Source organism: Erpetoichthys calabaricus, chromosome 7 (genome assembly GCF_900747795.2).
Source record: "Erpetoichthys calabaricus chromosome 7, fErpCal1.3, whole genome shotgun sequence".
NCBI lineage: Eukaryota > Metazoa > Chordata > Cladistia > Polypteriformes > Polypteridae > Erpetoichthys > Erpetoichthys calabaricus.
In genome coordinates, this window is record NC_041400.2 from 5077368 (window position 1) to 5102740 (window position 25373).

General features: G+C 42.2%; 1 protein-coding gene across 1 annotated transcript in view; it reads right to left on the reverse strand.

The window, feature by feature from the left end:
• The window catches only part of grin3a (glutamate receptor, ionotropic, N-methyl-D-aspartate 3A), a 108299-nt gene that overhangs the window by 17051 nt on the left and 65875 nt on the right, over nucleotides 1-25373 (reverse strand). The window contains exons 4-6 of the mRNA XM_028804530.2: nucleotides 18054-18199; nucleotides 7193-7308; nucleotides 4350-4501 (exon numbers count right to left, since the gene is read on the reverse strand). Coding sequence (XP_028660363.1) covers nucleotides 4350-4501; nucleotides 7193-7308; nucleotides 18054-18199 — 414 coding nt within the window. The remainder of the gene's footprint in view (nucleotides 1-4349; nucleotides 4502-7192; nucleotides 7309-18053; nucleotides 18200-25373) is intronic.

Genomic DNA, 25373 nt, shown 5'->3' on the forward strand with positions numbered 1-25373 from the left:
TTATTTTTTTTCCTGCTTCTTTCATTACAGATTGCCTACTTTTTGCACCCCCTGTTTAAGTGGAATAAAATACTTTTGACATACTGTAAATCAGCGTTTCTCAATCTTTAAGTATTTGCGACCAGAGTTTTCATAACAGTTTTAATCGCGCCCCCCCTAACGTTTTTTTAAAAGGAGCCCACTAATACCAATTTGTTCTTTTTTAATTAATGATATATCATAGATGCATATTTTATTATACCTTCTTAACTTTTATCGACATTTATCTAACTCAATATTTATTTTTCTAGTACCGGAATGTAGTTTAAGTTAATTTGTTTTGGTTTCAATAGATGTATTTTTCATATTTTCAATTCTTGTTTTCTTTTTTTCACATCTTCGCGCCCCCCCTTTGTGTTACATCGCACCCCAGGGGGGCCCGCCCCACAGGTTGAGAACCACTGCTGTAAATATTTGTTTGTTTCGCCAAGAAATTCAATGAACGTGGAATTGAATTCAGTGCTGTGACAGATGTCAGTGTTCCTTGTTCTGAACTCAGTTTTCTTTCAGTTGTTTTTGAAGATGGAGTGTTGTGATGATCAGATATCTTGTATGGCTGAAGGACAAGAATGTCGAAGTCGCCACCCGTCTGATGCTACCGACTGCAAAAACGTGAAGTCAGTCAGTCAGTCATTATCCAACCTGCTATAGCAAAATTTATTCAAATTTATTCGTAATTTATTCAAAATCGAAATTACAATTTCACATTTTCTATGTGACATCTTATTTTCGATTCTTCTTCCAGCAGTTTGGTTAAACAACACCTTTCACACATCCAGGTACGGTCCGTTGTATTAAAGTGCGAGTAAGTAATGCTTTGTAATATTTCAATGGAAACAATTGTTATTACCACCCGTTGTTCCAAAATGGATTTATAATTGGAAATGAATGAGTCAACCATTAAAGTTTCATCCATCCATACATTCATTATCCAACCCGCTACCTCTTAACTAAAGGGTCACTGGGGTCTGCTGGAGCCAGTCCCAGCCAGTACAGGGGCGAAAGGCAGGAACAAATCCCGGGCAGGGTGCCAGCACACCGCAGGACACACACACACACCCATACACCTATCTCTAGGTGTAGGTGACCTATCTCTACTGCTATGGACTGATAGGGTGATGTGTGAGGAACGTAAGGATGGAAATGAAAATGATCAACTGACAGAGAGAGGGACACCCCGAAAATCAAAGGGAAAAAATGATGTGGCAGGTGAGTCCATTGATTTGAAATTTCATTGCAGCAACTCCAAATCGTACTCAGTAGTTTGTATTCCCCCCCACCCTCCACCCCATGCCTGACGACGTCCTAATGAGATGACAGATGGTGTCCTGGGGGATCTCCTCCCAGATCTGGACCAGGGCATCACTGAACTCCTAGACAGTCTGAGGCGTCGGATGGCCGAACCATAATGTCCCACCCAGAGGTGTTCTATTGGACTGAGGTCAGGCGAGTGAGTGTGGGGGGTGCGGGGGGGGTGCAGTCAATGGGATCAATTCCTTTCATCCTCTCGCCACATGAGGCCGGGCATTGTCATGCACCAGGAGGAACACAGGAGCCACTGCACCAGCACAGGGTCAGACAATGGGTCCAAGGATTTCATCCCGATACCTAATGGCAGTCAAGGTGCCGTTGTCTAGCCTGTAAAGGTCTGTGCGTCCCTCCATGGATATGCTTCCCCAGACCACCACTGACCCACCACCAACCCGATCATGCTGAATGATGTTACAGACAGCATAATGTTCTCCACGGCTTCTCCAGACCCTTTCACATCTGTCACATGTGCTCAGGGTGAACTTACTCTCATCTGTGAAAAGCACAGGGTGCCAATTCTGGTATTCTATGACAAATGCCAATCGAGCTCCACGGTGCCCACTAGAGGACGTCAGGCCCTCAGGCCACCCTCATGAGGTCTGTTTCTGATTGTTTGGTCAGAGACATTCACAGACAATGGGACACACACACACCCATACACCAAGCAAACATTAGGGACAATTTAGGATCACCAATGCACCTAACCTGCATGTCTTTGGACTGTGGGAGGAAACCTACGCAGACACAGGGAGAACATGCAAACTCCACGCAGGGAGGACCCGGGAAGCGAACCTCAGGTCTCCTAACAGCGAGGCCACCGTGCTACCCTTTGAAGTAAAGGTAAATTGAAAATTATGCAGTAACCTAACGCAATATGACATGTTTGAGTGGTTTATGGGTAGTTTGAACACACACACACACACACACAGAGTGTTCCACTAGTCGAAGCCGAGGTCTAATGAACATGAGCCGTGGGATTGCACCATTATTGAACAACACGCCATAGTGAGATTTCTTTGGGCAGAGGAAGCGAATCCTGCTGAAGTTCACTGAAAGATGTTGGTTGGGCGTAGAAGTGAAAACAGAAAAGTTCATGAATGGCTTAAAGCGGATAATGACAAGCGTATGGCTGCGCCATGGACTGTCTGGGAGGACTTTATAAAATTTTGAAAATGTCCGGAATTTTGGCTCCTAAAATTTGAACATCTCCATATCCTTATCATTGGTAAAAATTGAAAGCCGTACGCCAATCAGCACTTGCGGAAGTAGTGCACACACTTTTCTTTCTTCCAGAATCTTCACTTCCATTAGAAAACATCGCAGATCTTGATGAGAATAGCAGAAGTCTCTCCACCTTGGCTTTTTCACTTCATCTTTTGAATTCAGCTTTATCTTCTTGGCGAGTAGACATTTCATTATAAATGTTGTTCCTTTTCTTAATTAATTGTAATCCTAATTCACCACAATTTATTCAAAATTGAAATTACAATTTCACGTTTTCTATGTGACATCTTATTTTCGATTCTTCTTCCAGCAGTTTGGTTAAACAAGTCCTTTCACACATCCAGGTACGGTCCGTCGTATTAAAGTGTGAGTAAGTAATGCTTTGTAATATTTCAATGGAAACTACTGTTATTACCACTCGTTGTTCCAAAATGGATTTATAATTGGAAATGAATGAGTCAACCATTAAAGTTTCATCCATCCATTATCCAAACCGCTATATCCTAACTACAGGGTCACGGGGTCTGCTGGAGCCAATCCCAGCCAACACAGGGCGCAAGGCAGGAAACAAACCCTGGGCAGGGTGCCAGCCCACCGCAGATTAAAGTTTCAGTTAATTAAAAAAAAAATCACACATTTATTCTGTCATATAAATGCAATATCTTTTTAGTTATCAGTTGATCAAGTAACAACTCACTTCTTCAATAATTTAATATTTTCATAATTCTTTCCTCCTGCGGTGGGTTGGCACCCTGCCCAGGATTGGTTCCTGCCTTGTGCCCTGTGTTGGCTGGGATTGGCTCCAGCAGACCCCCGTGACCCTGTGTTCGGATTCAGCGGGATGGAAAATGGATGGATGGATAATTCTTTCCTTTACATAAATTCAGGAATACCCATTATGCCGAAAAGAAAGTGCACGTTCACAGACTACTTGAACAACAAATCAGCTTGTTTTATCAGATTATATGAGATTTACTGAGAAAAGTAGCTGCAGTGGAAAAATAATCTGCTCAAAATAATTAAAGGAACGCTTTGAAAACACATCAGATCTCAATGGGAAAAAAAATCCTGCTGGCTATCTCTACTGCTATGGACTGAGATGGTGATGTGTGAGGAACGTAAGGATGGAAATGAAAATGATCAACTGACAGAGAGAGGGACACCCCGAAAATCAAAGGGAAAAAATGATGTGGCAGGCGAGTCCATTGATTTGAAATTTTATTGCATCAACTCCAAATCGTACTCAGTAGTTTGTATTCCCCCCCACCCTCCACCCCATGCCTGACGATGTCCTAATGAGATGACAGATGGTGTCCTGGGGGATCTCCTGAACCTGCTCTCATCTGTGAAAAGCACAGGGTGCCAATTCTGGTATTCTATGGCAAATGCCAATCGAGCTCCACGGTGCCCACTAGAGGACGTCAGGCCCTCAGGCCACCCTCATGAGGTCTGTTTCTGATTGTTTGGTCAGAGACATTCACACCAGTGGCCTGTCTGCCTGCTGGCGGTCATTTTGTAGGCTCTTTGGTTCAAACTCTTATTGCAGTCAGACATGAACACAGACACACAGACAATCTGTGTGCAGTGTCAACTAATTAAAATGACATGCAAGTGACATGGGGGTGAGGATTATCCATGAAGTCCATGCAATGGCAGAGTAAACATTTACGATTCAGGCAAAATAGTCTTGAGTGAGATGACCCGACGAATGGCACAGGAGAACAAGCCATTTCAGTGTATGCTGTAGCTGGAAGACGTCAGCAGCTGGTACCTACCTGAGTTACCGCAAAAGTCCTTTTTCCACACGGCACCACCTTGTACCATTTGTCATGCAGGGTGTCCATAAAGCCATCAGATTTGTATTGACTAATTAATTCAGATATATTGGAGGTCAGTGGAGAATTCTGTGGAAGTCCAATTCCATAGCCTGCCAAGAAAAAATAAATATATGAATGAAGGTACTTGTGGTTTGAGGAGACATCTTGTTACAGATCGGTATACATTTTGCAGTTTCATTTCGATTTCCATCCAGGCATCAGATATCAAACTCCACTAAGCCATTAGGGCTTCATAATCTGGTGCCTATCCTGGCAGCATTGGATACACTGCAGGTACCAACTGTGGATGAAATGCCAGTCATCGAGGAACTCATGCACACTAACTAAACTAGCACACAATTCAGAGTTGTGAGGCTCTGGATTTTTATATTATATGTAACTAGTTTTGTTAACCATCTAAGACAGGTTAAAATGTAAGTAATCAATGTAGACAACCAGCATGTTCAGCTTTCATGTTTCCAGTGCATCACCTGCAGTATTGGAACGTATGTTGTAATGCATGTAGTGATAAAATGCAGTACATTTTTTCATTCCAACAGATGGCATATCAGACACAATTGTAGTAAAAAAAATGCATTGCATTTCTCATTCCAACAGGTGGTGCATCACAAACATTAACACGGCTTGTAGTTATAAATCCAATACCAAAAGGCATGCCATACAGACATATGCATTGCATTTTTCATTCCAACAGATGGAGCATCACAAACATTATCACTTTGTTTTACAAATCCCATACCAAAAGGCATACAACACAAAGATTTTTCATTCCAACAGATGATGCATCACATACATTAGCACTGCTTTTACAAATCTAATACCAAAAGGCATATAACAGAGACATATGCCTTGCATTTTTCATTCCAACAGATGGTGCACCACAAACATTAGTACTTCTTTCTACAATTTCCATATCAAAAGGCATACAACACAGATATATGAATTGCATTTTTCATTCCAACAGATGGAGCATCACAAACACTATCACTTCGTTTTAGTAATTCCATAACACAAGGCATACAACACAGACGTTTTCATTCCAATAGATGATGCATTGCATACATTACTACTGCTTTCATAAATCTCATAAGAAAAGGTATATAATAGAGACATATGTATTGCATTGCTCATTCCAGCAGATGGTGCATCACACACACATTAACACTGCTTTTACAAATTTCATACCAAAAGGCATGTAACAGAGACATATTTCTTGCATTTTTCATTCCAACAGATGGTGCACCGCAAACATTAGCACTTGTTTTAACAAATTCTATACCAAAACGCATATAACACAGACATATGTATTGCATGTTTCATTCTAACAGGTGGTGCATCGTAAACATTAACACTGCTTTTTACAAATTCAGTACCGAAAGGCATGCCACACAGACATATGTATCGCATTTTTCATTTCAACAGATGGAGCATCACAAACAGTATCACTTTGTTTTACAAATCCCATACCAAAAGTCATACAACACAGATATTTTGCATTCCAACAGATGATGCATCACATATTTTAGCACTGCTTTCATAAATCTCATACCAAAAGATATATAATGTAACTGAGAAATATCTATTGCATTTCTCATTCCAGTAGATGGTGCATCACGCACATTAGCACTGCTTTTACAAATCTCATAACATAAAGCATATAACACAGACATATGTATTGCATTTTTCATTTCAACAGATGGTGCACCACAAACATTAGAACTTCTTTTTACAAATCTCATACCAAAAGGCATACAACACAGACATATGTATTGCATTTTTCATTTCAACAGATGGTGCACCACAAACATTAGCACTTCTTTTTACAAATCCCATACCAAAAGGCATACAATAGAGACATGTGCGTTGCATTTTTCAATGCAATGAAGCTTATTACTGAAGATGTTTGTGATGCACCATTTTTTAGAAGGACAGAGACATAATAGCCACATGGACACACAGATACAAAGATGCACAGGTGCTTTTCCTTTTATTAGGTTGGATAATTTCATGGCTACAAAGTGTTAAAAGAGTAATACACAATATTTTAGGATGTGAAACTGTATGTCAACACTGCAAGTTCTTTTCTTGAGCTTTTGATTTCTGTAAAAGTAGCTTTACTAAACCACAGAAAGAGTAAGTGTTAGTAGAGACGCCTGACCAAGGACTAAACTAGCAATAATGAAACTTACCACTGCAAAACTACAGCCTGGCATGATGAAAAGTGAAAACCTTAAATGGTAACCTGGCCTACTCCATCTTGTGGATGGGAAAGAAATTGCAATGCAAGCTGAGAAAAGCGAATCAGCAATTGTGGAAAGTCATTTGAGTCAACCTTGTGTGTCAAGCTGTCATGTAACCAGCAATGTCACTTTATAACAGTCGTTTATGAATATTGGTTCATAAGGCTCTAATCCTAAAACGGTCAGTCTGAGCTTCAATTTTCGTATGCCAAATTCCTGCAAAATGTTTAAATTGTTTCAAAACAGCATCACTTAATGAAGCCTCATCAAGCTGGATGTGTCATTTTGAGTTCCGGAATATGTTTTATAATGCAGCGCTTCATAGGACTCAAGGCAGTTTCAAATCAGAATTTTTAAATCTGACATCACTACCGACCTTGAAGACTCCTACTGTACGTCAGAATGGCATGGACGTGGCCCACCAGCAGCACTGAGCTATTATCTGAAGCCCTTATTAAAGGATGAATCACAAACATCTACAACGCAATTTCTTAAAAGTGCGAGGCTTCAAATTGTGTAAAATTACACCAGAGCTTTTACCTTCTATAGCAAATGGCTTTCCCACTGTCAACAGTTTACAGTCCGCATCAATTGAGACCTCGTAATCCAAAAGCGCTTTATCCATGATGAAGGCGTCTAGTTTCTGTGGGTCATTCCTGTTTTGAGAGAAATAAATGAAAGGAGGGTTAATACATACTTATCTATCCATCCATCCATCCATCTTCCAAACCTGCTTGCCCAGAGCAGGATCATGGGGAAGCTGCAGCCTATCTCAGCAAGCATCGAGCCCAAGGCAGGAACAATCCACAGAAGATACCCATGCCCATGTAATCAAGGAAACACTGGGTACAAAGTAGGATTCATCTACGGACTGGGTGCCAAACTAGTCACAAGTTAATGTAACTGGCATCTCTTTGGTTTGAAAGCTCATGCAGACATTGATAGACCTTGCAGACTCCATGTAGACATCACTCAGGTACAAGTCTTGACCCCAAGATGCTGGATTTGGTTACAATATGGCAAACACTAACAATGGTTTTGTTCCCATAATGCATTCAGAGCTGGTTTTCTGAGAATAAGAATCTACTGTATTACAGGCCAGCCCACCTCATCTGCAGGTATTTTGTTTCAGGAAGCCTGGAGATGTTCAAAAACAGTGGATGCTCAGGACTTACAGTATATTAAAGCCTAAAGTTGATTGTGTGTACAAAGCGAAAACATGGGCTGGTACAGCCAAACTGAGGCTCTGCCAGATGTCACCATATGGTAAGACCCCTGAGCCCCAAACACAATCCCAGGTACCTTTAGTAGGTTCTGCTCCACCTAATTGATATAGCACAGCAAATCATCCTATTTTCTTCTCTTGTACCTCCACTCCTCCCATGTGAGTCTTGCCGTACTCCACTCCCGAATCTCAGACTATGCCTCATGTGAAGTTGAGGGCCTCCTTTTTGACCCAACCCAGAAGTACTTCCGGTGTCAAAACCTCGTCTTCGGGGAGCACTGCCGGGTTGGGCAGAAACGTGATCTCCCATCTTCCACTAGCTCCCCCTGGTAGGTCCACCAAGGAACCCAACAGGTCAGCTCAATGAGACCACGACTCCCAATATGCCCTGTGGTTGACCACACCATGGCTGACAATAAGCAATGCTGCAACCTAACATATGGAGGAATAGCCTGCACATGAGAGGCAGTCTCCCATTCTGCCACATGTACAGTATGGCCTCCTGACCGGGAAAGGGATTATCATTTATCCCAGTCGGGATACTCCATCCTATTTGTCCATCCTGTAAATTGGCATCCCAGCTGCATCCACAAGTCCCATTTACCATTGCTGGGTTGTGCACTGCTCTCCTGCATGTCTGAAAATGTTGGCCTCCCAGCTTAGACGCCGGTCCTTCCATTACATGGAAGACAAGTGACATCACTACCAACATGTTATCTCAAGCCCTGCCACTTCCAGTCATTGTAGTATTTAAACCTTCCTCCACCTAGAAGTTGGCATTCCCTATTGGACCATCTTCAGACCAGGATGGAGCTCCTCCAGTGTCCAGGTTATTTACATGCAATACTTTGCACACATTTCAGGCTTATTCTTATCATTAAAAGGTGCATCCCTTGGGACTCCAACACTCATCTGATTGCTGTCCTGTTTACATATGTTATATGTATAATGTTGTAAGATCTGTCCATCTGTCACACACTTACTCACAAACTCATGGGAGTAGGACTTAGTTTTAATTAAAAGCTTGACCTGATATGTTCTGGAAATTCACTAAATTTAGGTAGCAGCACTCTGGTGACCATGATGTGTGGATGTGTGTTTACGGCAAAGTGATCAAGGAACCAAATGTCAAGCACCATGAAGAAGAGCCGGGACATCTGCTGAGCATCAAGCACATCACAAAAGGTGATTAAGTAATGAAGGAGAAAGAATAAGCAGAAAAGAAGCTGAAGCACACCTAAGCAAGGGGTAATCCTGCATATAAAATTTTATGTAGTGGCATCCTGGTGGCCATAAGTGATGGCAAAGTCACCAGTGTTCATGTGTTTAAGGCAAACAGATCGAGAAACCGAGAGGTAAACAGAATCACGGCAGAGACATTTGCTGAGTGTCAGGTACATCGCAGAAGGTGATTAAGTACTGAGGTATCAGGGTCTTAGACCACTCTGTGATTGTCGAGTGCAGTCTTCCACTGATATAAATTCATAGAGTGGGGTGTGACGATGCGAGTTCTGCTCCATGCTCCCTTCTTGCTTTTGGGAGACCTTGAACCCGACACTGTTGGTAATGTCACTGATGAGCTTGGCAGTGAGGCATAACAATGAAACAAGGGGATGGTGTAAAAGTGCAAAAGTGTTTTTATTTAAAACAGCAAACAAAAACAACAGTGTCCAAATAAATAAGTGCAGTTTCTCCAAAATCTTTTAAATAAATAATCCAGTAAAAACAGAGGTGAAAAGTGGAGGTTAAAATCCATTAGAAAAACTCTTTAAAAAAAAACAACAAGGTTAAAACTATGGCATGAAGCAGTTTCTTTTAAAAATCCAAAGCACGGTGCCTTCTTTCTACCTTTTCTACCTGGCGGCTCCCCTACTTCTCCCATCGGGCTTCGCAACAGGAGAGTCGCCTACCTGCAGGTGCAGCTGCCATCCACTCTGGTCTGGTAGGCCTCTGATCCCTGGCTATGTCGGGCTCCAATCTGGACCGAGACTTGGGTTATTTCCCCAGCATTGGGGCTAAACCAGCCCAAAGCCTCCATGACTGCCGCTGCCTTTCGACGGCCAGTTGTCGTCGCCGTCACCGGTCACTCCAGCTCCTTGATTGCTCAGCTGAACCGACCGCTTCCTTCAGCCCCACCAAGTGTCGGCCAAATACTCTTCAGCAGGGGCTCACCTCCCAGCTGCCTGCCTTCTCTCAATCGAGCCTGTTCTCCTTCCCTCTCGCTCACACCGGCTCTCTCTCCTCGCTGCTTCATGCTTCCTTCTTCCATGCAACCTCCGTCTCTTTCTCTCTTTCTTTTTCTCATTTTTTCATTTCTATACTGTTAGCCGCCTCGCACTTCTATATATTACGGGGACATGGATCAGCTGTGGCAATCAGCAGCTCCCGTGAACAATTACGGATGCAGATAACTCCTCACCTGTGCACTTAAGTGAGGTTCGCCCGCATCGCGAAATCCCCAGGAACCGCTCGGCCACACACCAGCACGACCCCTTGCTAAGCCGTGAGATTATTTATTTAAAAAAAAACTGGCCTTTTGACATGAGCTGTGGAGCCGCTATACCACATGGGGAGGGGTGGTCTCCCTTGGGGTATCATACACGTCTTACCTATATACGGAATCGAAGAGTGGTAGGGTATACCCCTTTGGAGTTTCTCGCTCATCTTAACTGTATATATAATGGAAGAGATTCCCTCTTCTAGTTTCACTCATGTGTTACAGATCCATCAATCCATTTTCCAACCTGCTGAATCCAAACACAGGGTCACGGGGGTCTGCTGGAGCCAATCCCAGCCAACACAGGGCACAAGGCAGGAACCAATCCTGGGCAGGGTGCCAACCCACCACAGTGTGTTACAGATATAAAAAATTAAATATTTGCAGATGGAGTATCCCCCTTGGGGTATCACACACATTTTACATACAGTCATATGAAAAAGTGTGGGAGCCCTTCTCAGCCTGCATAATAATGGACTCTCCTTTCAACAATAAAGATAACAATGGTCTGTCTTTCATTTCCTAGGAATATCTGAGGACTGCGGTGTTTTCCAAACAAAGATTTTTAGTGACGCCGTATTTAGTTGTATGAAATTAAATCAAATGTGAAAAACTGGCTGTGCACAAATGTGGGTCCCCTTGTCATTGTGCTGATTTGAATGCCTGTCACTGCTCAATGCTGATTACTTGGAACACCAAATTGGTGTGATGAGCTCATTAAGCCTTCATATCATGAGATATAAAGGTATTTAAGGTGGTCAATTACAAGTTGTGCTTCCTTCCCTTTGACTCTCCTCTGAAGAGTGACAGACAGCATGGGATCCTCAAAGCAACTCTCCAAAGATCTGAAAACAAAGATTGTTGAGTCTCCTGGTTTAGGGGAAGGCTACAAAAAGCCATCTCAGAGGTCTAAACTATCAGTTTCTGTAACTGTAAGGAATGGAATCAGGAAACGGAAGGCCACAGGCACAGTTGCTGTTAAACCAGCAGGTCTGGCAGGCCAAGACAAATACAGGAGCGGCATATGAGCAGGATTGTGAGAATGGTCACAGACAACCCACAGATCATCTCCAAAGACCTGCAAGAACATCTGGCTGCAGATGGTGTATCTGTACATCGTTCTACAATTCAGTGCAATTTACACAAAGAACATCTGTATGGCAGGGTGATGAGAAAGAAGCCCTTTCTGCACTCACGCCACCAACAAAGTCGCTTGTTGTATGCCAATGCTCATTTAGACAAGCCAGATTCATTTTGGAACAAAGTGCTTTGGACTGATGAGACAAAAATGGAGTTATTTGGTCAGAACAAAAAGCAGAAGAAGAACACCGCATTCCAAGAAAAACATCTGCTACCTACTGTCAAATTTGGTGGAGGTTACATCATGCTGTGGGGCTGTGGGGCTAGTTCAGGGACTGGGGCCCTTGTTAAAGTCGAGGGTCGGATGAATTCAACCCAATATCAATAAATTCTTCAGGATAATGTTCAAAAATCAGTCACAAAGTTGAAGTTACACAGGGGTTGGATATTCCAACAAGACAACGACCCAAAACACAGTTGGAAATCTACAAAGGCATTCATGCAGAGGGAGAAGTACAATGTTCTGGAATGGCCGTCACAGTCCCCTGACTTGAATATCATCGACAGTCTATGGGATGATTAGAAGCAGGCTGTCCATCAAATTGAACTGAACTGGAGAGATTTTGTATGAAGAATGGTGAATAATACCTCCATCCAGAATCTGACACTCATCACAGGTTATAGGAGGACAGTGTCTAGAGGACAAAAGGAGGCTCAACTAAGTATTGATGTCATATCTCTATTGGGGTGCCCACATTTATGCACCTGTCTAATTTTGTTATGATGCATATTGCATATTTTCTGTTAATCCAATACACTTAATGTCACTGCTGAAATCCTACTGTGTCCATAAGGCATGTCAGATATTAAAAGGACGTTGCTACTTTGAAAGCTCAGCCAATGAGAAACAAAAATCCAAAGAATTAAGAGGCGATCCCAGACTTTTTCATATGACTGTACTGTATATGATTGTAACATTTTACATATATGATGTAACATTGATTGTATGATAGACAACAATATTAGGGGCCTACTGCTATATAGCTAATATATGATTGAGATAAAGATCGGGGCTAGGCTCAATAGATCAGGGGCTTAAGCAGCTGTAGCCCACTCCTCCTGACACCACTGGCCAGGACCTTCGCAGCTCTGCAGCCTTATACCTAATTCTATTTGGTATGGTGGTACAATGGGCATGAGTGCTGCTTTTGAATGACAGGGAGCATTAGAGAGAATGGCTGCAGTAAGAAACTTGCAAGGGAAGGGCTAACAAATGCCACACAACTTGTTATTTAAAGAGATAGATAGTGTAGTTGGCAGGATTGGATAGATAGATAGATAGATAGATAGATAGATAGATAGATAGATAGATAGATAGATAGATAGATAGATAGATAGATAGATAGATAGATAGATAGATAGATAGATAGATAGATAGATAGATAGATAGATAGATAGATAGATAGATAGATAGATAGATAGATAACAGACAATAACTTTGTATAATGTTAACGTTAACCCCCCTAGTGGAATTGAAGAGTCGCATAGTGTGGTGGAGGAATGATCTCCTCAGTCTGTCAGTGGAGCAGAACGGTGACAGCAGTCTGTCGCTGAAGCTGGTCCTCTGTCTGGAGATGATCCTGTTCAGTGGATGCAGTGGATTCTCGATGATTGATAGGAGTCTGCTCAGCGCCCGTCACACAGCCACGGATATCAAACTGTCCAGCTCCATGCCTACAATAGAGCCTGCCTTCCTCACCAGTTTGTCCAGGCGTGAGGCGTCTTTCTTCTTTATGCTGCCTCCCCAGCACACCACCCCGTAGAAGAGGGCGCTCGCCACAACCGTCTGATAGAACATCTGCAGCATCTTATTGCAGATGTTGAAGGACGCCAGCCTTCTAAGGAAGTATAGTCGGCTCTGTCCTTTCTTACACAGATCATCAGTATTGGCAGTCCAGTCCAGTTTATCATCCAGCTGCACTCCCAGGTATTCATAGGTCTGCACCCTCAGCACACAGTTACCTCTGATGATCACGGGGTCCATGAGGGGTCTGGTCCTCCTTAAATCCACCACCAGCTCCTTGGTTTTGCTGGTGTTCAGGTGTAGGTGGTTTGAGTCGCACCATTTAACAAAGTTCTTGATTCGGTTCCTATACTCCTCCTCCTGCCCACTCCTGATGCAGCTCACGATAGCAGTGTCGTCAGAGAACTTTTGCACGTGGCAGGACTCCGAGTTGTATTAGAAGTCTGATGTATGTTGGCTGAACAGGACTGGAGAAAGTACAGTCTCCTGTGGTGCTCCTGTGCTGCTGACCACAATGTCCGTGAAGGATGCTTAAATTAGGGAACAGGACGTGTGTAGGGAGTTTACCGTTGGCTGCATTACAATATCATGATTGCCTTGTGGAAAGTTTTATTACTGAACAAGGTAGATCTTATAAATACAAGAGTAAATCAAAATGTAATGGCAATTTGAACGTTAGGTGGTAACCACAATGGGGGGTGCTGACACAATACAACACATTTGCAGTGCTTTATGGGTAGTTTGAACGCACACAGCGCAGTGTTCTGCCATTGGTCTAATTGAAGCCAAGGTCAAATGAACATGGAGGATTGCACCATTGTTGAACAACAGTGAGATTTCTTTGGCCAGAAGGAGTGAAACCTGCTGAAATTCACAAATGGATGTTGGCTTGTGACAGATCAGTAAGCTGTTTGGCTACCCATCTTGTGCTAACTTTACGGTAGCCCAAGTCATCCTGCATTTTGACTCTATGACTGATGTCGATGGGGATTTGTGTGCACGATGTTGATGGACAACCAGATCGAGCTTTGTCGCTTACACTTGTTCTTCCTTTCCTAAACTTTTCTACCCATTCATAAACTTTGCTGTTTTCATTTCCGTACTGAGCCAAACTCCCTGAGTCAATTTCAACAGGTTTCACTCCCTCTGCCCAAAGAGATCTCACTGTTGTTCAACAATGGTGCAATCCTGCAATGGAGCATCCATTTTCATTTGACCTTGGCGTCAACTAGACTAATGGCAGAGCACTGTGCTTTGGCATTCAAACTACCCATAAGCCATTGCAAGGGACAGACAGTACATAAGTTTACTGATCACATTATATTAAGTTATTGTCTTTTTTTTTCCTGCATTGTTATCAATCTTTAATTTTATATTGTTTTTTTTTTTGTTTTTTTTTTTGTATCAGTATGCTGCTGCTGGAGTATGTGAATTTCGCCTTGGGATTAATAAAGTATCTATCTATCTATCTATCTATCTATCTATCTATCTATCTATCTATCTATCTATCTATCTATCTATCTATCTATCTATCTATCTATCTATCTATCTATCTATCTATCTATCTATCTTATAGTGCCTTTCATATCTATCTATCTATCTATCTATCTATCTATCTATCTATCTATCTATCTATCTATCTATCTATCTATCTATCATATAGTGCCTTTCATATCTATCTATCTATCTATCTATCTATCTATCTATCTATCTATCTATCTATCTATCTATCTATCTATCTATCTATCTATCTATCTATCATATAGTGCCTTTCATATCTATCTATCTATCTATCTATCTATCTATCTATCTATCTATCTATCTATCTATCTATCTATCTATCTATCTATCTATCTATCTTATAGTGCCTTTCATATCTATCTATCTATCTATCTATCTATCTATCTATCTATCTATCTATCTATCTATCTATCTATCTATCTATCTATCTATCTTATAGTGCCTTTCATATCTATCTATCTATCTATCTATCTATCTATCTATCTATCTATCTATCTATCTATCTATCTATCTATCTATCTATCTATCTATCTATCTATCTATTTATCTATCTATCTATCTATCTATCTTATAGTGCCTTTCATATCTATCTATCTATCTATCTATCTATCTATCTATCTATCTATCTATCTATCTATCTATCTATCTATCTATCTATCTATCTATCTATCTATCTATCTTATAGTGCCTTTCATATCTATCTATCTATCTATCTATCTATCTATCTATCTATCTATCTATCTATCTATCTATCTATCTATCTATCTATCTATCTATCATATAGTGCCTTTCATATCTATCTATCTATCTATCTATCTATCTATCTATCTATCTATCTATCTATCTATCTATCTATCTATCTATCTATCTATCTATCTATCATATAGTGCCTTTCATATCTATCTATCTATCTATCTATCTATCTATCTATCTATCTATCTATCTATCTATCTATCTATCTATCTATCTATCTATCTTATATTGTCTTTCATATCTATCTATCTATCTATCTATCTATCTATCTATCTATCTATCTATCTATCTATCTATCTATCTATCTATCTATCTATCTATCTATCTATCTATCTATCATATAGTGCCTTTCATATCTATCTATCTATCTATCTATCTATCTATCTATCTATCTATCTATCTATCTATCTATCTATCTATCTATCTATCTATCTATCTATCTATCTATCTATCATATAGTGCCTTTCATATCTATCTATCTATCTATCTATCTATCTATCTATCTATCTATCTATCTATCTATCTATCTATCTATCTATCTATCTATCTATCTATCATATAGTGCCTTTCATATCTATCTATCTATCTATCTATCTATCTATCTATCTATCTATCTATCTATCTATCTATCTATCTATCTATCTATCTATCTATCTATCTATCTATCATATAGTGCCTTTCATATCTATCTATCTATCTATCTATCTATCTATCTATCTATCTATCTATCTATCTATCTATCTATCTTATAGTGCCTTTCATATCTATCTATCTATCTATCTATCTATCTATCTATCTATCTATCTATCTATCTATCTATCTATCTATCTATCTATCTATCTATCTATCATATAGTGCCTTTCATATCTATCTATCTATCTATCTATCTATCTATCTATCTATCTATCTATCTATCTATCTATCTATCTATCTATCTATCTATCTATCTATCTATCTATCTAATGGTATTCCCTTAAGACTTTCTGTGTGTTAGTTAGTCTTAGTGATAGCAGCTCAGGAGATGCAGAAGAGAGATAAGGGGCTCAGAGTATAATTTTATCTCAGGGAGGCACAGTGGCACAGCGGTTAGCACTACTGCCTCACAACTCAGTTCAAATTTTTGATTGTAATTATCGGTCCGGCATTGATGGCAGACACTTCAAACAGCCCTCAGGCACACTTGAAAAACCATTGCATTATTATAATCCTCTCAAAACTAGCTTGGTTTCTACATCTCTATTAACTTCAAGGCATTTCTCTTGATAAAGTTTGACAAAATTCCCAAATATTTCCACGTTTTTTTTTTCCAAACTTGAAGAGAAGCAAATTAAGCTAGGTTTGTTCATGGCTAATAAAGTTGTGCTAGTAGTCTAGTATTCTACTTCTCTAGCTAGCCTTCGAGTAAGAGTTTCCTTGTACTGTGGATCAAAAATGAATTGGGATCAAAATCTGTCCCTGGATTTTTGTTTAGAAAAGCCCACCACAGCTCAAAAGTAAAACCCAACATACATGGGGTCGCTAGCAACCTGTGAAGTCATATTTACAGCTCTTGCGGGGTCAAATAATTCATTCATTCCCCAGGTGTGCCTCATTCAGTTTATCCACAACAATTTTCTACCAAAAATATGCCAAAAAAAGTTGAAAATTATTTTATTATAACTATTTATTTGCTAAAAATGTACAGGGTCAGTAGTGACCCTGAATGCGGTAAAGTGTCAGGATTTTCCCCCTATATTTTAAGTGTTGTGTTTGTAAACAGCACTCAAACAAAGTACGTTTTTTGAGATTTTCGTTGTATCTCTATATGTTCATTAAAGCTGCATTACTATCGTATTACTGTTTATGTAGGCATATACGAGTTTAGAAAGGTAAGGGAAAAGTAAAGAAGTTCTGCTGATTCTTATTGGCATAAGAAACCATTGAAAGAGTCCTGTCATTGATGGTAAATTACAAGTCAGAGACAAACTGAGAGGCATGCAGCAGGGTCACAAATGATGAACAACAGAGTAAGGCAGTGAAGAGTAACTATTTTATTGCCATCATCTCCTGAAAGTAGAGTTCAGAGCAGGGAACAAGGAGAAGAATTATGAAGGGGGCAAGCAGCTGACTGAAACAGCACAAGCCACATCATTTGACACAGCTTCTGACAGAAGTAAAAATGGACAAAGAGCACAGAAGGCACCACATATGTTCAGTATCACTAGACTGCTAAACAGTTGATTGCCAGGAGACACATTGCAATGATCACAAAAATGCAACTGTGGTCCTGGATTATTGTGCTAAATAACAGAATATGATTGTGTAGTTACATATAAATATTAAAATTAATAAAGTATTCAAATTTAGAAGTAAAGTGTACAGTGAAGAAGTTTCAATTAAAGTTTTGACAGTTACAGTTATTTGTGGCTTGTTTTAAATATAAATATTGGCCGGGTCTCTAAAGACCCTATGTATGTAATAGTGTGTGTTGAATGAGGCTTTCCGTCATCCAGTTTGCTGAAAACAGACACCTTCTACTCACTTTAAATGATGCACACCATCTGGCGTGGCGGGCACGTTGTATCTCCTCATGTATTCGTGCATTTCTGGAAAGCTTTTCTTGACATAGTCTTCGGCGCTGCTTTCTCGAACTGTTCCAAAACGGAATCCTTGTGAAGGGTGATGAAGCTTGAAGACAAATCAGAACAGGTTTACATTTTATTCAGTTTGATCATACAAAATACTACCAGCTATACTGGACTAGAACACCCCGGAATTGTTCAGAGTACTTGTATCCCATTATTTTTTTCTATCAACTTACTCTATGCGGTGAAGTGAATTCAGAAAATCTTCAGACCCCTTTAACGTTCTGTATGCTTTATTGTGTTTTACATTTCATTTGAAATGGTTGAGTATGCCACCTTTCCCACTAGTCCACAATCAATGGCCCATAATGCCAAGATGAAAACATATTTTCTGAAAGGCGTGAAAATTTACTAAGAATTAAAAAAATGAAATCTCTCATTCCAGGAAGTATCCATCCATCCATCCATTTTAAAACCTGCTGAATCCGAACACAGGGTCACGGGGGTCTGCTGGAGCCAATCCCAGCCAACACAGGGCACAAGGCAGGAACCAATCCCGGGCAGGGTGCCAACCCACCGCATTCCAGGAAGTATTTAGACCCTTAATTCTACACTTTGCAGAAGCCCCTTTGGCAGCAATTTCAGCTTCAAGTCTTTTTTCTGCCCATCTCTATAAGCTTTGCACACCTGAATTTTGACAGTTTCTCCCATTATTCCCAGCAGATACTCTAAAGCGCCATTAGATTGGACGGGAAGTGTCTGTAAGCTTCCATCTTCAGGTCTCTTCACACATGTTTCAAGGTCTTAAAATCGGGCCTATGGCTAGACCACTCAAGGACACTCAGAAACTTGTTGCAAAGCCACTACACCATTGTATTTGTTCCAAGGACAATCCAACATTGTCTTGGCTGTATGCTTCGGGTGACTGACCTCCTGAAAGATGGACCATCACCTCAGTCGGTATAGTGTACAGGTTTACTTTCCCAGTGCCCAACAAATATTATGCATCTTCAACATTTCAAATTCAGCAGACTATACGGGTAAACTTGGCTTCAATCTGCTCCTATGGTGCAGCCAATTGCTCAGCCACCTAGCTCTCTCATGACTGGTAATTCCAAGGGGGTTCACTTACATTTTCTTGCAACTGTATTTAGTGTCATTTTGGGTTAAGGTGAGGCTCTTCTGGGCTGGATAGTGAAAGTCTTGGTCTGAGTCTTGCAGAGCTTTTTGGATGCCTTCACACCATTTTGCCATTTGTTGGAAGACTCCACCGCCACCATAACAATAACCAGACTGACAACTGAACCCAGGTCCTGGGAGAGGAGATGCTGCAGCACTACCCATTGTGTCATCATGTTACAATAACTGAGCCTGCACATATTATTCAATTCAATCATTCTTTTTATACTGTATTTCTTTGTTCAATGTGTCACTTATCATAAAGGCCCCAACAATGCACCCACCATTGCAATATGGTCACTGTGAGAAAGCTGCTGGCTATTCATTCTCTGTGCTTTTAATCAGTATGTATTCAAAAGGATATTTTATGTGAGAAGAAGGAGGAAAATGATTGCCTCTGATACAGGAATCCATTAATTACAGTATGCTGTCATAAACCAGGCAAGAGTCCAAGAGGACGAGAGAATTCATCAATAGGAGCATCTGTGTCTTTGAAAAAAAAAAAATCATCAGCTTATCATCACAAAAATATAAAAAGAACCCATAATGGAAGAAAACCTGTGGTGAACAAAACTGTTTACCGTGTTTAGCATTTTAGGTAAATATATTTTCTATGTCAACCAAAGACTTCTCATTTTTTCCCATTAAGTACACATTTCAATCTTTTTATTTACTGTCCACTTTTCCTATTTCATAATTATAATCATTACTATAGTGCAGGAATCTTACTTTATTGCCTTCATCATCGTATATCAAGAGGATAGGCGCCCTAGGCGCTTTCATAAACGGTGCTGCACGGTGTCCATAGTGCATGTTCAGCATTCTTGTTAGACCTCAGTGTCCAGAGTGTGTGTCTCTTAGCACCCCTATCCTCATTATTATTAATATTATTATTATTATTCTACGGTGGGTTGGCACCCTACCTGGGATTGGTTCCTGCCTTGTGCCCTGTGTTGGTTCTGATTGGCTCCAGCAGACCCCCGTGACCCTGTGTTTGGATTCAGCGGGTTGGATAATGGATGGATGGATGGATTATTATTATTATTATTACATTTCGAGGACAAGAGAGTCTCCCTCGATGTCCATGTGTCCAGTTTAAGTATGGGAGGGAGTTCCCTTGATATCCAGACCAGGGCAGGCGCCACTCCCTCAATGTGGAGATCACATGTCCCTTGGTTCTACTACCACTTGAATTTCATATACGACACCCCTCAGTGCAAAATTATTATTATTACACTTCAAGGACGGGGTATAAACCCTTGATGTCCAGGTCATGTGTCCTTGGCATGGTTTCCAGAGCATGTGCCACTTGGTTTCATAAACGGTGCCCCTTGTTGAATATTATTATAATTTAATATTATTTCGACTTGGAGGATGAGATACTCTGCATTCGATGTGCAGATCCCAGAGCCCTTGGTGATCATTGCATGGTGGGGCAGGGGAATTCCAGAGGGTGGGCCACTTCAGTTTTATAAATGACACACTTCTCTTCAACATTACTATTATTATTATTATTATTATTACTCTTCAAGGATTGGTTGCGGTCTCCTTAGTCCACTTGGTGACCATAGCATGGCGGACTGATTCCAGAGCATACACTGCTTCAGTTTCAATTAACGATGACCCTCGGCTCAATTTTATTTCACTTCGAGAATAGGATGGTCCACCTCGATGTCGGAATCATGCCACGCTTGGTGATCATAGCAAGGTTTCCAGGGGGTTCCTCGGTTCAATATTATTGCACTTTAAAGAGTAGGGGTCCCGTAGCACATTCCTGGGGGAGTGATTCCAGAGTGCACACCACATGAGTTTTATTAACTGTACCCCTTGGTTTAATTAGGGTGGAGTGGTGGCTCTGAGGCTAAGGATCTTCTTCGGTGTCTGGAAGGTTGCCGGTTCAAATCTCTGTTACTGCCAAAAGAGATCCCACTCTCCTGGGCCCTTGAGCGAGACCCTTAACCTGTAATTGTTCCAGAGGCACTGCACAATGACTGACCCTTTGCTCTGACACCAAGGGGTATGCGAAAACTAACAAATTCCTACTACAACAAATTGTATAAGGCAAAATAAAGAACAAAATAAATAAAAAATATTATTATGGTCACGGATTGTCCATAACGAACACCATGTTCAAGCATAGGGGTGTTCATATGTGCACTTGGCACCAGGACACCCTAGGCCTCAGTTCAATGATCGACTTTGTGGTCGTGTCGTCGGACTTGCGGCCACATGTCTTGGACACTCGGGTGAAGACAGGGGCGGAGCTGTCAACTGATCACCACTTGGTGGTGAGTTGGCTTCGATGGTGGGGGAGGATGCCGGTCAGGCCTGGTAGGCCCAAACGTGTAGTGAGGGTCTGCTGGGAACGTCTGGCAGAGCCCCCTGTCAGAAGTAGCTTCAACTCCCACCTCCGGCAAAACTTTGACCATGTCCCGAGGGAGGTGGGGGACATTGAGTCCGAATGGGCCATGTTCCGTGCCTCTATTGTTGAGGCGGCTGACCAGAGCTGTGGCCGTAAGGTGGTCGGTGCCTGTCGTGGCGGCAATCCCCAAACCCGTTGGTGGACACCAGCGGTGAGGGATACTGTCAAGCTGAAGAAGGAGTCCTACTGGTCCTTTTTGTCCTGTGGGACTCTGGAGGCAGCTGATAGGTACCGGCAGGCCAAGCGGAATGCGGCTTCGGTGGTTGCTGAGGCAAAAACTCGGGCATGGGAGGAGTTTGGGGAGGCCATGGAGAACGACTTTCGGACGGCTTCGAGGAGATTCTGGTCCACCGTCCGGCGTCTCAGGAGGGGGAAGCAGTGCAGTGTCAACACTGTATATGGTGGGGATGGTGCGCTGCTGACCTCGACTCGGGACGTTGTGGGTCGGTGGGGGGAGTACTTCGAAGACCTCCTCAATCCCAATAACATGCCTTCCAATGAGGAAGCAGAGCCTGGGGACTCGGAGGTGGGCTCCCCCATCTCTGGGACTGAGGTCACCAAGGTGGTCAAAAAACTCCTTGGTGGCAGGGCCCCGGGGGTGGATGAGATACGCCCAGAGTTCCTCAAGGCTCTGGATGTTGTAGGACTGTCTTGGTTGACACGTCTCTGCAACATCGCATGGACATCAGGGACAGTGCCTCTGGATTGGCAGACCGGGGTGGTGGTCCCCCTCTTTAAGAAGGGGGACCGGAGGGTGTGTTCCAACTACAGAGGGATCACACTCCTCAGCCTCCCTGGAAAAGTCTATTCGGGGGTTCTGGAGAGGAGGGTCCGTCGGATACTCGAACCTCGGATTCAGGAGGAACAGTGTGGTTTTCGTCCTGGTCGTGGAACAGTGGACCAGCTCTACACCCTTAGCAGGGTCCTGGAGGGTGCATGGGAGTTCGCCCAACCAGTCTACATGTGTTTTGTGGACTTGCAAAAGGCGTTCGACCATGTCCCTCTGGGAATCCTGTGGGGGGGTACTCCGAGAGTATGGGGTACCGGCCCCCCTGATAAGGGCTATTCGGTCCCTGTACAACTGGTGTCAGAGCTTGGTCCGCATTGCTGGCAGTAAGTCGAACCCGTTTCCAGTGAGAGCTGGACTCCGCCAGGGCTGCCCTTTGTCACCAATTCTGTTCATAACTTTTATGGACAGAAGTTCTAGGCACAGCCAGGGTGTTGAGGGGGTCCGGTTTGGTGGACTCAGGATTGGGTCACTGCTTTTTGCAGATGATGTTGTCCTGTTTGCTTCATCAGGCCGTGATCTTCAGCTCTCTCTGGATCGGTTCGCAGCTGAGTGTGAAGCGGCTGGGATGGGAATCAGCACCTCCAAATCCGAGACCATGGTCCTCAGCCGGAAAAGGGTGGAGTGCCCTCTCAGGGTTGGGAGCAAGATCCTACCTCAAGTGGAGGAGTTCAAGTATCTCGGGGTCTTGTTCACGAGTGAGGGAAGAATGGAGCGTGAGATCGATAGGCGGATCGGTACAACGTCCGCAGTGATGCGGGCTGTGCATCGGTCTGTCGTGGTGAAAAAGGAGCTGAGCCATGAGGCAAAGCTCTCAATTTACCGGTCGATCTATGTTCCTACCCTCACCTATGGTCATGAGCTATGGGTAGTGACAGAAAGAACGAGATCGCGAATACAAGCGGCCGAAATGAGTTTCCTCCGCAGGGTGTGTGGGCTCTCCCTTAAAGATAGGGTGAGAAGCTCAGTCATCCGGAGGGGCTCAGAGTAGAGCCGCTGCTCCTCCGCATCGAGAGGAGTCAGATGAGGTGGCTCGGGCATCTGATTAGGATGCCTCCTGGACGCCTCCCTGGTGAGGTGTTCCGGGCACGTCCAACCGGGAGGAGGCCCCGGGGAAGACCCAGGACACCCTGGAGGGACTATGTCTCCTGGCTGGCCTGGGAACGCCTCGGGATTCTCCCGGAAGAGCTAGAAGAAGTGGCTGGGGAGAGGGAAGTCTCGGCATCTCTGCTCAAGCTGCTACCCCAGCGACCCGACCTCAGATAAGCGGAAGAGGATGGATGGATGGATGGATTATTATGGTTCAATATGAGGGTGGGGAGTCCCCTCAGTGTCAGGATCATGGGCCCCTTGGTGACCATAGCATGGCAGTGGGAGTGATTTCAGAGCGAAGTGAGTGAATGAATTTCATTAACTTTCCTAAATGGAGCTCCACAGATGACAGTGCAGTGAGAAGCCGCTTATGTCACTTAATGAACTGACCAGCTCTGTCAACAGGTTTTGAGGATTTCAGCGTAATCCCAAATTAATATTACACGTCAAGCTCAGTCCTGGCAGACCACTGTAGCTGCAGATTTTTGATTCCAACCAGTTTCACAACTAGTACATCGTTTAATTGATCTCGTTGCTTAGTGAGCTGTCCCTTTTTTGGGTCTGTTGGCATATATTGTCAGAAGCACCTACTGTGGTAGTCATGTCTGTCTGTCTGTCTGTCCCCATGAAACAAAGTCCCTAGTGGAACATTTATTCTTCAAATAAATTTGTTGAGATAGTTCAGTTATCGTTGAAATAATCTCAAACAGACCGTGCTGTACAAAGTTTTGAAATTTTGAAATCTCCAAAACGTAAAACATTTTCAAATCTGGTAACTCATCTGTCTTAGAAGAGACTTCCAAATTGAATTCCTTTACCGTTTCAATTTTACATTGGCCGCAGCTACACCAACTTGTAGATTTTTCTCTCTCACTCGACCAACAGCCTCTCAGGTCCTCAGATGAATTCCGCTCGTACAGCAGCAGCCTTCTCCTGTTGCTTTAGGGAAGTTACCATTAGAGTACAAAATGAAATCGCTACTCTGGAAATGGATGGAAGAGGAACGCCATTTCATAAGCATATACTAAGACCGAATCGAATGAACCGACGTCATCCGCAGATTAATCGTTCAAATGTTATCAACCTGTGGCTAAGCTAATTAACATCCTTAGCGTTGCATTTTATTCCAAAAAAAAACACGTAGAAAGTGTTGCATTTTTTATTGGGATGAAAAAATACATTTTTATCGAATCTGAAAAGTATAATAATGATACAAATAAAAATTAGAGACTGTTCATTTCTTGGTAGGGAATCAAATACTTATTTCCCCTGCCGTATAAGCCAGCGTTTCTCAACCTTTAAGTATTTGCGACCTGAGTTTTCATAACAGTTTTAATCGCGCCCCCCTAACGTTTTTTTTGAAAGGAGCCCACTAATACCAACTTGTTCTTTTTTAATTAATGATAAATCATAGATGCATATTTTATTATACCTACTTAACTTTTATTGACATTTATCTAACTCTAGATTTATTTTTCTAGTATCAGAACGTAGTTTAAGTTAATTTGTTTTGGTTTCAATAGATGGATTTTTCATATTTTTGATTCTTGTTTTCTTTTTTTCACATCTTCACGCCCCCCCTTTATGTTACTTCGCACCCCCCTAGGGGGGCCCGCCCCACAGATTGAGAACCACTGGTATAAGCCATGAGACTTTCATCCCAGTCCGGAATGTAAACGCTCTGGAATTTTACTACAATCGGCCGGTATATCTCCCAGATTTTCTTCATTCTGGGCGCTGGATGGGTATTCTCATCAAAGTCTCCATTGTAGGAAAAGTGCAGACATTTCATAATTA